At 40.5% G+C, this 14,226-nt stretch overlaps 1 protein-coding gene across 5 annotated transcripts in view; it reads right to left on the bottom strand.

The window, feature by feature from the left end:
- Positions 1-14,226, bottom strand: part of LOC138751565 (DNA topoisomerase 2-beta-like) — a 236,744-nt gene that overhangs the window by 154,205 nt on the left and 68,313 nt on the right. For 4 of the 5 annotated variants that reach the window (XM_069914001.1, XM_069914002.1, XM_069914003.1 and 1 more), the window contains exons 6-7: positions 14,076-14,173; positions 4,447-4,659 (exon numbers count right to left, since the gene is read on the bottom strand). In XM_069914001.1, coding sequence (XP_069770102.1) covers positions 4,447-4,659; positions 14,076-14,173 — 311 coding nt within the window. Of the gene's footprint in view, positions 1-4,446; positions 4,660-7,805; positions 8,064-14,075; positions 14,174-14,226 lie in introns of those variants that run through there. The other variant, XM_069914004.1, reaches the window with a different exon arrangement.

The following is a 14,226-nucleotide window of genomic DNA, read 5'->3' on the forward strand; positions in this document are numbered from 1 at the left end:
GCAGAGGCCGACAGCATCGAATCCACGCTGCTGAAGATCAAACTGCGCTGGGTAGGTCACGTCTTCAGAATGGAGAACCCTTGCCTTCCCAAGATCGTGTTATATGGCGAGCTCTCCACTGGCCACCGAGACAGAGATGCACCAAAGAAGAGGTACAAGAACTGCCTAAAGAAACCTCTTGGTGCCTGCCATATTGACCACCGCCAGTGGGCTGATATCGCCTCAAACCGTGCATCTTGGCGCCTCACAGTTCAGCGGGCAGCAACCTCCTTTGAAGAAGACCGCAGAGCCCACCTCACTGTCAAAAGACAAAGGAGGAAAAACCCAACACCCAACCCCAACCAACCAATTTTCCCTTGCAACCGCTGCAACCGTGTCTGCCTGTCCCGCATCAGACTTGTTAGCCACAAACGAGCCTGCAGCTGACGTGGACATTACCCCTCCATAAATCTTCGTCCGCGAAGCCAAGCCAAAGAAAAAAGAAAATTGTGATAAGATAAAGTTTATCCTGTTTTCATGTTTAAAGATAATTAAAAGCAACTTTTGTTTAAGTAACCATTTGTCTTGGTGAATACCTATAGCTGCTGGGTTTTGGGGTCCTCTGGGCTTGTAATTTATTATTAAACCTGCCTGCCATGATATTGGACCCCTTTTGGTTTAGGTATTTTCCATCCTTTTTGTATAGGCCATACATTCCCCAAAAGAGATCCTAATAACCCAAGAATATAAAGCCCTGCCCTCTGCACCAGTGTCTCTGCCACTCATTTATCTGCCTGATGTTGCTATTTTTTTCCCTCACAACTATGAGGCACAGGTAGTAATCCTGAGATTATCTTGCTGGAGGTCCTACTTCCTTCTTAATTCTTTGTATTCTCTCTTCAGAATATCCATACTGATCTTTCCTATGTCATTAGTACCAATATGTACCAAGACTTCTGGCTGTTCACCCTCTCTCCTTAGAATATTTTGGACCCAATCTGAGACATCTCTCTCCCACTATGTCTAGCATCCGTCAATCTACTTCCTCTGTCCATCACTTTTTGCCTCCCTTGTTCACCAATCCCAAATGAGCTGTTGTCCTACCCCTCCCATCACGTCCTCTTTATTCTATCTATTCTTTTCCAGATCCCCAATCTATGATAAAGGGCTTCAGCCCAAAACATAAACTTTTTCTTCCACTAAGCTCCTCCAGGAGATTGTCTTTCATTTCAGAATTCACACTCACTTCTTGTAATAAATGTGTACCTTTTGATCTTAGAACTCAAAATGTACATCATGTGTGTCAAGTTAGGCAAGTTCATGAGACAACCAGACAAGTTGATTTAAAACAAACATTCATTCTTTCACCCAAGATTTTTTTTTAAATTCTTTTTACTTTGTACATTTATCAGAACCTGATTTAAAAAAAAAACTGTTTTGTACAACCAAGGTTATTAATCAAAATGATTATATTACATGATTTAATTAAATTAAACTCTCTGAATTAAGGTTATCCAAATGCTGAAAAAAAATTGCAGCCATAAAATACAACCCACCACTTTATTTCCCCTTGTAAGATGTTACAGGCTATTCAGGGTTTAATCTACATATTTTCTACTATTCATTATCCACAGAAGTCTTGGCATGACTGCATCCCATTCCATTGATCAGTTTCTCTTTAGGAAATTTAATATAAACCTACACAACTGCATTGCATCAGCTATTCTAGATCTATTCAAAATTCTTTGTTGATCTATCAGCAAGGTGCTGAATAATCTTTCAATTTTTTTTAAACATGCTTAGTCGAGTTTAAGAATAAAAACATCAAGAGGCTGTGACATATTGACAATAGAATCAGTCAAGATGATCAGAAGACAATATAGGCAACCAAACATTGTTGTCGTTTGGTTAACAGAAATGCACCCTCAGAGAATTTACAGATCTTTCCTGCAATTGTTTTTAGATGTGGAATATAATTTGCTCTAACAAAATTAATGTGAAAAGAAGAATAAATATCTTTTTCCAAGTTGCACTTTTAGACACATACACAGATCAAGCAGCTTTGTGTTACAGACGATCAAGGTTATTGGCTTGGAACGCAACTACCTCCCTGTAATTCAGAGGGAGTCTGCAAGGACTTTTGCTAAATGGGGAAAAGAATCAGTACAAGTATTACTTTGTGAAATTCTATCCTTTTCTCCAACATTTAAAGTTTACCATATTTTCCCTTACTGAAATTTCAAATACTACATATTTTCCTACTTATGCCTCTATCAAACCAACATTTTGTTATTCACTCATTTCTTTACCATGTTTCACATAATTTAGTTTTAAATCTCTTGTTCTTCACTCTACTGTCTAGAATCCAACCCTATTCCTCCCCATCAACTTGTTTCATTTCTGGTTTTCCCAGTTCTGCACAGACATCGTGCCCAAAATTCTTATGCTGTACTGTTCCAAGTTTGATGAAAGACCATCAACCTAAAATATCAGTTCTGTTCTCTCCAAAATGTACAGCCTGACCTAATGAATATTTCCAACATTTTCTGTTTTTATTTTAACAATATTAAGCTGAGAAAAGTTGCATCATCCTCAGCACCCTCTACCTCATCCATTTTTCATGTACTTCAATTTAGCATATTTTTAAACACCTTGAAGAAAAATTCCTGTTTCCTCTCTAAGGGAACAATTCATCACACAAAACTTTGCAGCTCATAAGTGAAAAACAACATACTGAAAATATCTTTCTCTTAAAATATCCAAATTTCCAAGCAACATAAAAAGGAAAACGAAGGATATTTGTCCCATCAAATTTAAATTGGCCCACAAAGCAATCTCATTCATTCACTAATTTTCACTATAACCTATTCTCCTCACATTCCATTGCAACCACATTTCTTATTAATTTTACCTCTCCCTAACTCCCCCCAACTCAACCATTCACCAACATACCAGGGACAACTCAGATTGGCCAATTAACTTAACCTACATATCTTTAGGATATAGAAAAACCACAAATATCTGGAATAAATCCACAAGGTCACAGGGGAAATGTGTAAACTCGACACATATAAGCACAAGTCAGGATTGAACCAAGTCACTGACACCATATTGCTCTGAAAATACAAATGAAATTCTCTTCTGCTCATTTTATTATGTACTTTACTTGATGTTTTGGGTCAAACCACTTCATCGAGTGATTCTGGATAGAGCAGATAACCAGTCCGAGAAAAGGGAAGGCCAGTTGGAAACCTTTCAACTTGTTTTTTGTTACATTAACCATGCTCTCTCAAGGTTAATTTGACCAAGTCTGACAACTTCTCTCCCTCTTCTGGATATCGCTGTCTCCATCTTAGGATAAAAACTATCAACCAGAATTTACTCTTAAACCAATGATTCCCACAGCTACCTAGAATACAATTTCTACCTTGTATCTTTTTTCTCAAAATTTCACTGCCTCTTCCACATCTGCTCTCAAGGTGAGGTATTCCATTCCAGGGCATTTGAAATGTCCCCCTTTTCAGTGAATGTGGCTTCATCTCTAATGTAGTTCACTCCATCACATTTCATATCTTTCTCAAGAGTTCTGCTGTCACCCCACCCAGAGATTTTCCATGATTCACCTCCACTTGCATCACACACATCATCCTTCCTCATTTTAGCCAGTAATGGCCACATTCTCCCCACACGACTCCTTCAGACTTCCACAGGAACCACTCCCTTCAGAACTCCTTTATCCATTCATTCTTCCCTTTCCATCTTTCCGTCACTTTCCCCTGCGACCACAGGATGTTCAACATCTGCTCCTGTGCCTCCTCCCTCACCACTATCCAGGAACTTTATCAAACTTTACAGATTAATTTACACTTCTTCCAATCTACCTCTCATCCTCCCCCACCTTTGTTTTTTATTGTCCTCTTTCCCACGTGCATCAACTTCTAGCTCTCCTGCCCATTTTCAACCCCCTTCCCCTTTTTGATCTACCTGATATAATTTTTCCTTCATCCGTCTCCTAACTATTCCTATTATCAACTTCCGCATCAGATTCTGGCACTAGAATCTTTTGTTTGTTCTTATCACCCTCCTCCAAATGTCTCCACCTTCAGCCTCCCCTGGCCAATCATGCTTCTTCTGCCCTTTCCCTCTCTCTCTCTCTCTCTCTTTGCCTGGCATCTATCACTTGCTTCTGCCTCCAGCTGGCTCCATCACCTTCACCCCTTCCTGGTTCATCGATGCTCTACTGATCCATCTCAACCCCACACTCCAACTTCTCCTTTACTGGTTATCTTGCCTCTCTCACCTCTCCATGATCAGTGTGATGAAGTCTCAACCAATGCGTCTCCAGAACCTTTTCCCACAATAGATGCTGCTGAACCTGCTGAGTACATCCAGCAAATATTTTTTATTGTTCCAGATTCTCGCATTGTCAATCTATTGTCCCTCCATGTGCATGTAATAACTACTTACTGGTAATTTCTTCCCATTAAGCATGACTTTCACTCCTTTACATGATCCAGCTACATCATAAGCTCTTCGAGTCATAAGTGCTACAATATCTTTATCCAGTTTTTCCATCTTGAATTTTGGCAGATCAGGTTGGAATGTAATACATGTGTAATCATCGCCATCAAAATATTTAATCCTTGACTCAGATGATTTGTTCATATTATTTGTCCATGTCTGCAAAAAGAAAATTTTTAAAGTTTTAAAATTATATTTTGTTCATAGATTTGGCACAGATTTAATAATGATCATAGAAGTTATCTCAAGAATAATTGAAAAAAATAATTGTGATCTGCTTTTGTTATTAGGATAACAGTTAGAGACAACACATACAAATTTACAGAAGTATTAATCATAAAAGGAGCCATATAATTTAGTGACAGGTGAAACTAAGGCTTTAGTTTGAAAATAATATTCTTCAAGATGAGGAAGAGTATTCCATTCAAAAACCTAAATGTAATAAAATTCCAGTAAGATGTAATGAAACAAATAATAAAAATCAACATTTGACAAAAAAAACTATATTGAAATTAAGTATGGCAAGATTTGTTTTAATTTTAAAAATATCAATGCAAGAGGAGGAAAACAGATTATGCAGAGTAATTTATTTGCTTTAACCTTGTGCTAAATATAGGAAAATATATCTACATATATTTATGGTCCCATATCTAGCATAAAACTCTAACATATTACACTGTTGCACCAAACATTTGAGTCTTATAAACATACAAGGTAGTTAGATCAGCAATAACTCAACAGCCTTTTTCACATTGGCTAACTGGTAAATAGGCTGTTCAACGAACAGGTTAAAGAAGCAGTTTTTGCCATTCACACTAGACCACTATTATCCGGTTTTCTGTGCCCTTTCACACAAACCTTCAGGCACCCCAGGTGAGAGGGGCATCTATCCTCCACTGCTGACGTCCTGAGTGACATAATGCACAATCACTGGAAGGGACATCTTCTCCTACTCAACAATGGTGGACATCAATGCGGTCCATATGATTGTCCTGAGAATATGTGTTTCTGCCAACACACAGGCAGGTCTTATCCACATCATTATTAGCAAAATGATGCAAACAGTAACGGAGCTTAATTGAGAGTGTTTACGTGCTCTCAGGTGGGAGAATTTTATGGAAATATTGAGGCTAACCAGGGACAATTTTGAGGCTGAAAGTAGAGATGAGCTGAATAGCCATCAGTGAAAACACCTGGTGATCTAAAATATTTTGAGCGGTTACATAACAAAAAAACGTGGAGGATAGATAGACCACAGGGGCCCGTGTTCTGGTCTAATGTGCTCGATAATTTTAATAATGAACAGTGACATGAGCATTTTAGAATGTCTCGGAGTACTTTTGAATTTATTATGGAGTTCATCGAGCCAGAGGAGCACCAAATGCCGAAAGCCTGTGGAGCCTCGGCTCAAAATTGCTATCGTTTTGTGGTGGTATACCTCCCTTTGTGAGTATCGATCCATCAGTGTTCTCTTTGGTGTAGGTACTATGTACTGTGGTATGCCAAGTGACTGTCGCATTGAGGGAGACCCTGATGAAACATTTCATTGACCTGCCGAATGGAGAGATCACCTTCAGGAGACAATTGATGCATTTGCAGAAAGGGGTGGCTATCCAATATGTGCTGGTGCCATCAATGGCATACATATTGCCACCAATGCCCCACTTGATGACACATCAGCCTACTATAATCAAAAAAGGTGGCACACCATTGTTCTTCAGCCTGTTGTTGACCACAACTGCAAGTAAGGATCATTGCCGGAGTTACAATCATCTGTCTTCACCTATCAGTGCTTCCATATGTCACTCAATGCATGGTGCTTTTGTGTTCTAGTTTCACAGATGTGTATATGGGGTGGACTGGTCGCACCCATGATGCTCGAGCTCTTGCCAACTCATCCATTTATAGAAAGGCTGAAGACGCAGGCGGTCATCTATTCCCACGTGAAGGAAATGAATGTGCCTGATCCTGATGCTTCCAACATGTACATGAAAAGCTGTCTAGTGTGTAAATTGGCCATAAGTGGTTTGTAAATGTGTGTATATTTATATACATGTATATACATACAAACAAAAATACATACATGTGTAGTTATATATTTATGTTTATATGTATTTACATATATTAATCATTATATGTACATAGATGTTGATATATGTGGAAATATGTTTATATATTCTGTCAGAGGCTGTACAAGAAAGCTATACTTCTGCATTGCTTTGCCCACAAGTATGCAAGATTGTTAACAGAGTGGAAATCCCTGCACATTTGATTGGGGACCCCGCTTACCCGCTCAGGAATTGGCGGATGAAGGGTTTCACACAACACCATGTGTTCAATCAACAGAAGTACAAATTCAACTACGAGCTGAGCTCTGAGTGAATGGTTGCAGGAAATGCTTTTGGATAATTCTAAGGTTGCTGGAGGTGCTTGGCCAAACGACTGGATATTAATACCACCTTTGTGTTTGAGGTTGTTGCAGCCTGTTGTATCCACCATAATATATACAAGATAAACAAGGATCACTTCTTGGAAGAGTGGATGACTGAGGTGGCAATCTCCCTCTGCCAGATAGAATACCTTATCAGGGCACCACAGCGTGGGGTTACCAGGCTATCCATGAGACTATAATGTCTGTTTTGAGTGCGCATCAAGCAAACAACTAAGACCTTTAACTGAAATTTCAATAAAAATTTTATTGCACATCGCACAAAGTAGTACATCTTAAAATTGTTAACCTCTTGGCATGAACACATAGAAGTGATATATAAAACTTTAAAAGACTTAACTATTAAATTAATCAAACTATGTACAATTGCTAAAGAGAAAAACTTTCAAAATAAAATTCTGGTCCTCTTGCAAAACTATATACAAAGTATTTAATAAAAAAATTTCAATCCTCCTGCTAATAAATGCAGGTATAAGGAGATGAAAAGAGGAATGAAGGAGTCATCTTCATCAGACACCTCACCACTCCCTGGTAATGAATGTCCAGATATTGAGAGGGGGTTTGGCAGTGGGAATGTAAATGCAGTGATCCATTGGGGCAGTTAGATGGTGGTGGGAAGGCAGATAGTGGTTGGGGGAGGGAGGAGGGTGGAGGGGGGGTGAGCTGATGCTGGAGGGAGGAGGGCTGGAATGAGGAGGAAGAGGGAAGAGGCTGGAAGACTGATGGTGGCAGTAGGATGGAAGAGAATAGAAGGAGGAAGCCTAATGGTGGAGGAAAGGAGGCTGGAGGGAGGAGGAAGGAAGCTGGAGGGAGGAGGCTGGACACAGGCAGGAACAACAAGCAAGGAGATGAGTACCCTCATCAGGCCCATCTGGGCCTGCATCTCAGGATGGATGTCCATGATTAGATGCGCAAACCACATGGCGTTTGCCTGCCGCTTCTGATGGTCAACCTCCCTTTCCTGCCTCTCCGCCTGCCGGTGGGCATCCATCAATGCCACCATGAACTCAGACTGCCTCTCCTGAAGCAGGAGGTCACGCTGCTTGTCCTCTTGATATACCTCTCAGAGCATCCCACAGATTTCCATTGCGATCTCCTGCATTCTTGTGGGCTTCCTCCTCACCTCAGTTCCTGTAGAGGAATGGGACACATAGGAGATAAGAAAGAGAGCATATAATTGGCAAGAGCTCACAAAACACAATAGACTAATTGGAAAGATGAAAAATTTGTTCTTACCTGACTCTGGTCAAGCTGCAGATGAGGTGCTGGGGCCACTTGCTCTCCTCGGGACAGTAGAGGTCCTGGGGGCGGTTGAGGTAGACAGGGCATTCAAGGTACTGGGAGTGGATGAGGTACAAGTGGCAGATGAGGGTCTGGGACAGGATGAGGCGCCCAGGGATATCGCTATCCTCCACCTCCTGCGGTACCAAATTGGCTTCAGGTGAGTGTACTGTCTCACTGGCAATCAGGGACATGAGGTTTGCTGAGTAGCTGGTGGTCAGTCCAGCCAGTCCATATCACTCCCGCCCTTGTGATCAACAACCTGAAGAAACTTCCTCCAAAGAGTCTTCAGTTTATTGATCACCTGGGGCTTGTCCCTGACAAACCCCATGACTCTGAGCCTGGCTGCAATCCTTTCATATAATGGGCCATCTTTAACCATGCCCATTAAATAAAAGGAGCCCATCTCATCAAAACATAGTGAGAAGAGCTCCCGCACTTCCCATCCTCCCCAGTTTGAGACCATTTTATTTTTAAGGACGAATTAATGAAGGATTGGGGAGAGGTTGGGCCTGCCAGTACTTCATCAGACAACGCCAGCAGACTGAGTCACGACACGGTCGCACGCACTCATGCAAATACATCATCTAAATTTTCCCAGGATAATCCATGTCTCTTTCACTCTGGGATAATTGGCACGGGCATCAGATTGCTCTGGGGATGATACACCTTCCCCCATTCACACTATCCCTTTCACATGGCACCTTATCCAAGTAATTAACGACCAATATACCAGTTAAGGGGCCAATGTAAACTCCCAAACTAGCATGTAGGCATCAAATAACCCCATGAATGGATTACCTCGGTAGGGTGTATCATCTCTGGCATCACCTAACTCCTGCAAACCAATTAGCCCAGTGTGAAAAGGGATATGGATTATTGAGGGACAAATTAGTGAGGATAGGCTCTCCTTTCCCCTGAGATGCCTGGTGGTGAGTGTGAAAGGATGCAGAGAACTGGAGAAAGGCAAAAACAGCTTCTTTAACCAGTTCGTTGAATGGCCAATTTATCAGTTAGCCAGTGTGAAAAGGACTATAAGCCCTTTATCCCAGTAATTAACTGCCAACTACCATTTAACGTGCCAGTGTGAACACTCGCGAATTGGCACGCAGGCATCAGATCACCTCGGGAATGGACCATCTAGGGAGGGTATGTCAACACCGTCCGGGGGCAATCTAATGCCTGCATGCCGTTTAGCCTAGCGTGAATGGGGCAGAGGTATGCCAGGTCAAATTTGTGGAGAATAGGCACCTCTCTGCTCTGGGATGGTGAGTGGTGAGCATGAAAGGGCACAGAGAACCAGTTAACACTGAACCAGTTTGAATGGCAAAAACAGCATTTTGAACTAGTTAGTTGAATTTACTGGTTAGCCAATGTGAAAACATCCTTGGGGTGATCTGACGACTGTGTGCCAATTCACAAACATTCACAGAGGCACCTTAACCGGCATAGTGGCAATAAATTACTGACTCAAAGTACTTCAATGCTTAAACTTGGAGCAGGGTTTTGGAGTGCTTAAGAAGAGATGCATGGAAGAAAAAAAAGACAGTAGCCGTTTTCACACTGCAGGCAAGCGGTGACCTTACTTTGCCTTGGTGAAATTCCTGGGAATTTCACACCACGGTCCAAATTCCCGGGAATTTGCCCTCCTTGGCAATTTAGGTGGGTCCTGCCCCCAACCGAAGATGAGTAAGAGTAAGTTCACACCCCCATCTTTCCATCGGTAACTCACCCGTTAGCTACCTCCCCACCAGCCTGTTCCCTAAACTGCTCCCCCCTCGCGCTTTGGCACGCTGTAAAGGTGGCACAATGCTGGATGAATGGCCAACTTCATTTCCCACAATCCCTCACACAGCTGGAACCACTCTGGGAAATCCAGCTGCATGCGAGATTATAGATGATGAGGACGGCATTCATCCTGCATTGTGCTGCTCTCGTGACGTGCCAAAGTGGTCCGCTGTATCAGGAGGTATCTTTTAATTTTAATTGGCTGCGTGACCACAGCATGCAAGCATTGACATCAAAGGGCTTCCCCTGCTCAGCCATTTCCCTTTTCCCGGGGTCGTAGCTCTACCTACGAAGTAGGGCCGCAGACCGGTTTAAAATTCCAGGCCGACCTTTACACATTGCAGGTTCATGGGATGATTCTGGGGAAAATTTCCCGAGAATCTTCATTTTACGCTGCCTAGTGAAAGTTGATGTTGGTTGGGAACAGCAGAGTCAATAAAAGGCACATGAAGACAATGCATTTTAATTTGAATTATGTGGCATTATGAAGAAAACCATTAAATTTGTATTAGTGCTTACATAATTCCAATCTTACATATGTGAGAACTGTTCTGTGACAATCACAGACTAGAAAAAAAAACAATTTTGAAGTTGCAAAACATTGCCACTCATGTTTGCACATACAATAACCAATCTCTTGACTGAAAAATCTGTGCTCTGAAATATGCCTGCACTTTTAGCAGAATGAACAAATTGTCAAGCCACTTCTTTTATGTGGGCAGCTTAGCCAAAGCTAAGGGTGAAAAGTAAGCAGTTGCAAACTTACAGTGAAACAGGCAACCAGCAATAAACTAGCAAAGGGTAGTTGGGGGCTCATTAACCCAAAAATGGAAAATTTGTGCAACTACCAGATATTTCGGTACAAAACCCCTGAAGCATGGCAAAAACAGACGTCATCTTACAGGCCAGATACAAAAACATTACTTTAAAATTCTGTCCAGAAAAGCAAAGTGATCCTGACTACTCCCCTCACCACTGTTGGTTCTTAACTACTTCCCCACCATCAGCACCACTGGTCCCTGACACCTTCCCCACTGCCACTAGTCCCAATACCTCCCCACCACTGCTGGCGGTCCCAAACACCTCTCCACTGCCACCATCGGTCTTCGAGCAGAGCACCTCCCCACCATAAATCACCCAAACATTTTACTATTATAAAAAAACAAATTGTAGAGCACGAGGTTCCTGCTCCTGTCTGGGAGCCAGAGATCCCTGCTCATGCTCAGGAGCCTGAGGTCCCTGTTCCTGCCCTGGAGCCCGAGGTTCCTGCTCCTGCCCAGAAGCCAGTGGTGACTTCGATTCAAATGGTACCACACCTGATGCTGAGAATGAATTCACCGTTGCTGATTCTAGCTCCGGCTGCAGCCTATACTGAAGTCTTGGACCCAGCTCTGTTTGGCATCTTCCCGGACATAAGCAAAGATTTCCATTTCTTTTTTTACTATTATTGTAATTACTTGCTTGCTTAATTTATAGATTTGTTCCTTGGTGATTGGGATATTGCAACAAAGTTTAGGTTGTTGCTGGGAGGCATAGACTTCAGTCTCTGGCACGTTCCTTTTAGCCACTCTGAGGCATCCAGCAGAAAATTGGTGGGTCATCTTATATACCTGATATATGATAAAACGATGAAATTCAGGCTGAAATTGGGGACCCATCTTATCTGAAGGTCTTGTATGCCAAGGTATACAGTATATTTAAATATACAATTTTAGAGGAAAACAAGGAGTTATTATGATTAAAAGTAGGTTAGAAAATAAAATCTAATGGTGGAAAAATTATCAGTCTGAGATGGCAAAACTAATGCAAACTTCTTTGTGCTCCTTATTCATTCTACACCTGGAATATTTTTCGGAATGTTTTCAGTGTCTTCTTTCAGGAAGATAGCCACAAAATATTGGTTTAATTTCTCTGCATTTCCCTCCACCAGCTGCACCCAAACTGAAACAGGCCCATATTAGTTTTGTTATTTTTTAAATTATTTTCTACAAAACTGTATAGACTGCTGCAGATGTCCCTCTCTGGATCATTCTCTCATTCATTCTAATTTTTCCTTTGTCGTCAATTTCATGATCTGCCCTTGCTGAATTTGATCAAATAAAGTCTTTAGTAAATCAAGACAGGACCACTTTTTCCTTTGGGTTTTTATGTCTCAAAGAGAAACTCATTATGCATTAATTAATTAAAAGTAAGCCATTGCTTATTTATTGTCATATCTTTTAATGTATCTTTACCAATTAACAGCTCATGCTTTGTTTTGTTTAGATTTTAGACCCTGGTTTCAGACTTAATGATATAATTTTCAATCTTTACCCACAGCCACCTTTCCTCTGAACCAAATGATTAATTAACTCTCATGGCATAATGTGAGATCTAAAATAATTATTTCCCTCACTGGTTTCTCAGCATAATGATTTAGAAAATCTAAATTGTATGTCTAAATTTAAATAACAAAGGCATGGGAATATCACTATCTGGAAGTTGGCCTCTAGTCCACACACCAATCTCAAAATGGAAATATATTATCATTCCTTCACCATCCCTTGATTAAATGCCTGGAACGCCCTTCCTAACTGCACTGTGGATAGACCCACATCTCAAGGAATGCAGCATTTCAGAAAGGCCACTCACCATCACCTCTCAAGAGTAATTAGGAATGGGCAATTGAATGGTGGTACAGCCTTGCAAAGCCCACATCCCTTGAATGAATGAAGAATTCTTACTCATTCCATAAATTGCACACTGCTAATTGTTTCACCTAGATTGTATGGAAAAAAAATGGTGGCACATATGGTTGAGTGGCCACTCCAGCAGTATATTGTAACCGTATAAATAATTCCTAATATTTATATATATTTATTATGATTATTTATGTGATCATTATGTACCATGTAATGTGTGTTTTTTGTGTGTGCACTATGGTCTGGAAAGATGCTGTTTTGTCAGGTTGTATGTATCATCAGATGATAATAACTTAAGATAAAAGATTCCATGCTTATTAAATGCAGCTCTAAGTTCCTAATTTATACTAAATGTATGATTATCACTATCATTCAGGGAACAAGACAACTCTCACAATATTATTATAATCCTCTTGGTCACATAATCACAATGGTTACAAGAATATACCTCTCTACAAATGTTCCTGCTTAACTTCATAAAAAGACATCCAGGTTTCCAGCAAAGCAGTCTGTCAGGAAGACATTTATAAATGCTATTATGTTTGTTTAACAGTAATTCCATAAATTCTCATTTCTTAAGAATTAATCCTGAGTAGTAAACCCAGGTAACAGTGAATAGAATGAAGAATACATTCATGTTATTTTACAGCCTCATTTTTTGAAGAAACTTCTTCTCATTATGCTTCTACATTAACGGTGGCTGAAGCTCATATAGCAGTCTTGTTATTCTCTACAACTGTTCCAATATAATCTAAAGCATTAATCCTTTCCAAATTATACAAAGTACAAATCCCTGTCATCAATCTATCAAATAATTTCTGGTCACTCTATCATCACACCTTTCTGCATCAATGTGGCACGATGGAGCAATAGGGCAGATACATTTAGCAAATTAACCTGGGCAGATGGAAAGGGTGGTTTCTGTAGGAGGATAGCTTTTGATGCAGCAATCATAATTCAGACAAATTTATCACAGTTACAGAGAAGGGGCTATTCAGCCTTTCATGTGGGCATGCAATACTATCAAAGAAGAATAAAGATATCCAACCAGTCTTTTATCCAAACCCACAACTAATCATCACCTTCCTCATGTGAAATTTTGCCCTGCATCACTGGATGCAGAGCAGAGAAATACAAGGGCAAAAAGGAGTGCTCAATTTAACAATCACAGAATTACCGATTTTCTTGTTTTGTGTTCAAATAAATGTGGCTGAACCATACATGCTAGCTGACTAAATTAGGAACACTCTTTTGAGGATATAAACTAACTTTAAGTGGATGAATGCATGAATAAATAATATTGCATTTTAATTTCTGATCCCAAACTAAAATGTTTCCTCAATTTCCAATGAATGAAAATGGCCAAAATTGTATACCTGCTTAAAGCTGCTTTTGTATTCCTTGCATGCAGTTTCTACAGTAAACTTGGTGCTGAAGATATTGCAGAGTTTAGCACCATAGCCATTTCTTCCACCTGCAAAATCCAAACAATAAAAGTATCAATCCCATCAACTGCTCAAAATATTC

Source organism: Narcine bancroftii, chromosome 1 (genome assembly GCF_036971445.1).
Source record: "Narcine bancroftii isolate sNarBan1 chromosome 1, sNarBan1.hap1, whole genome shotgun sequence".
Lineage (NCBI taxonomy): Eukaryota > Metazoa > Chordata > Chondrichthyes > Torpediniformes > Narcinidae > Narcine > Narcine bancroftii.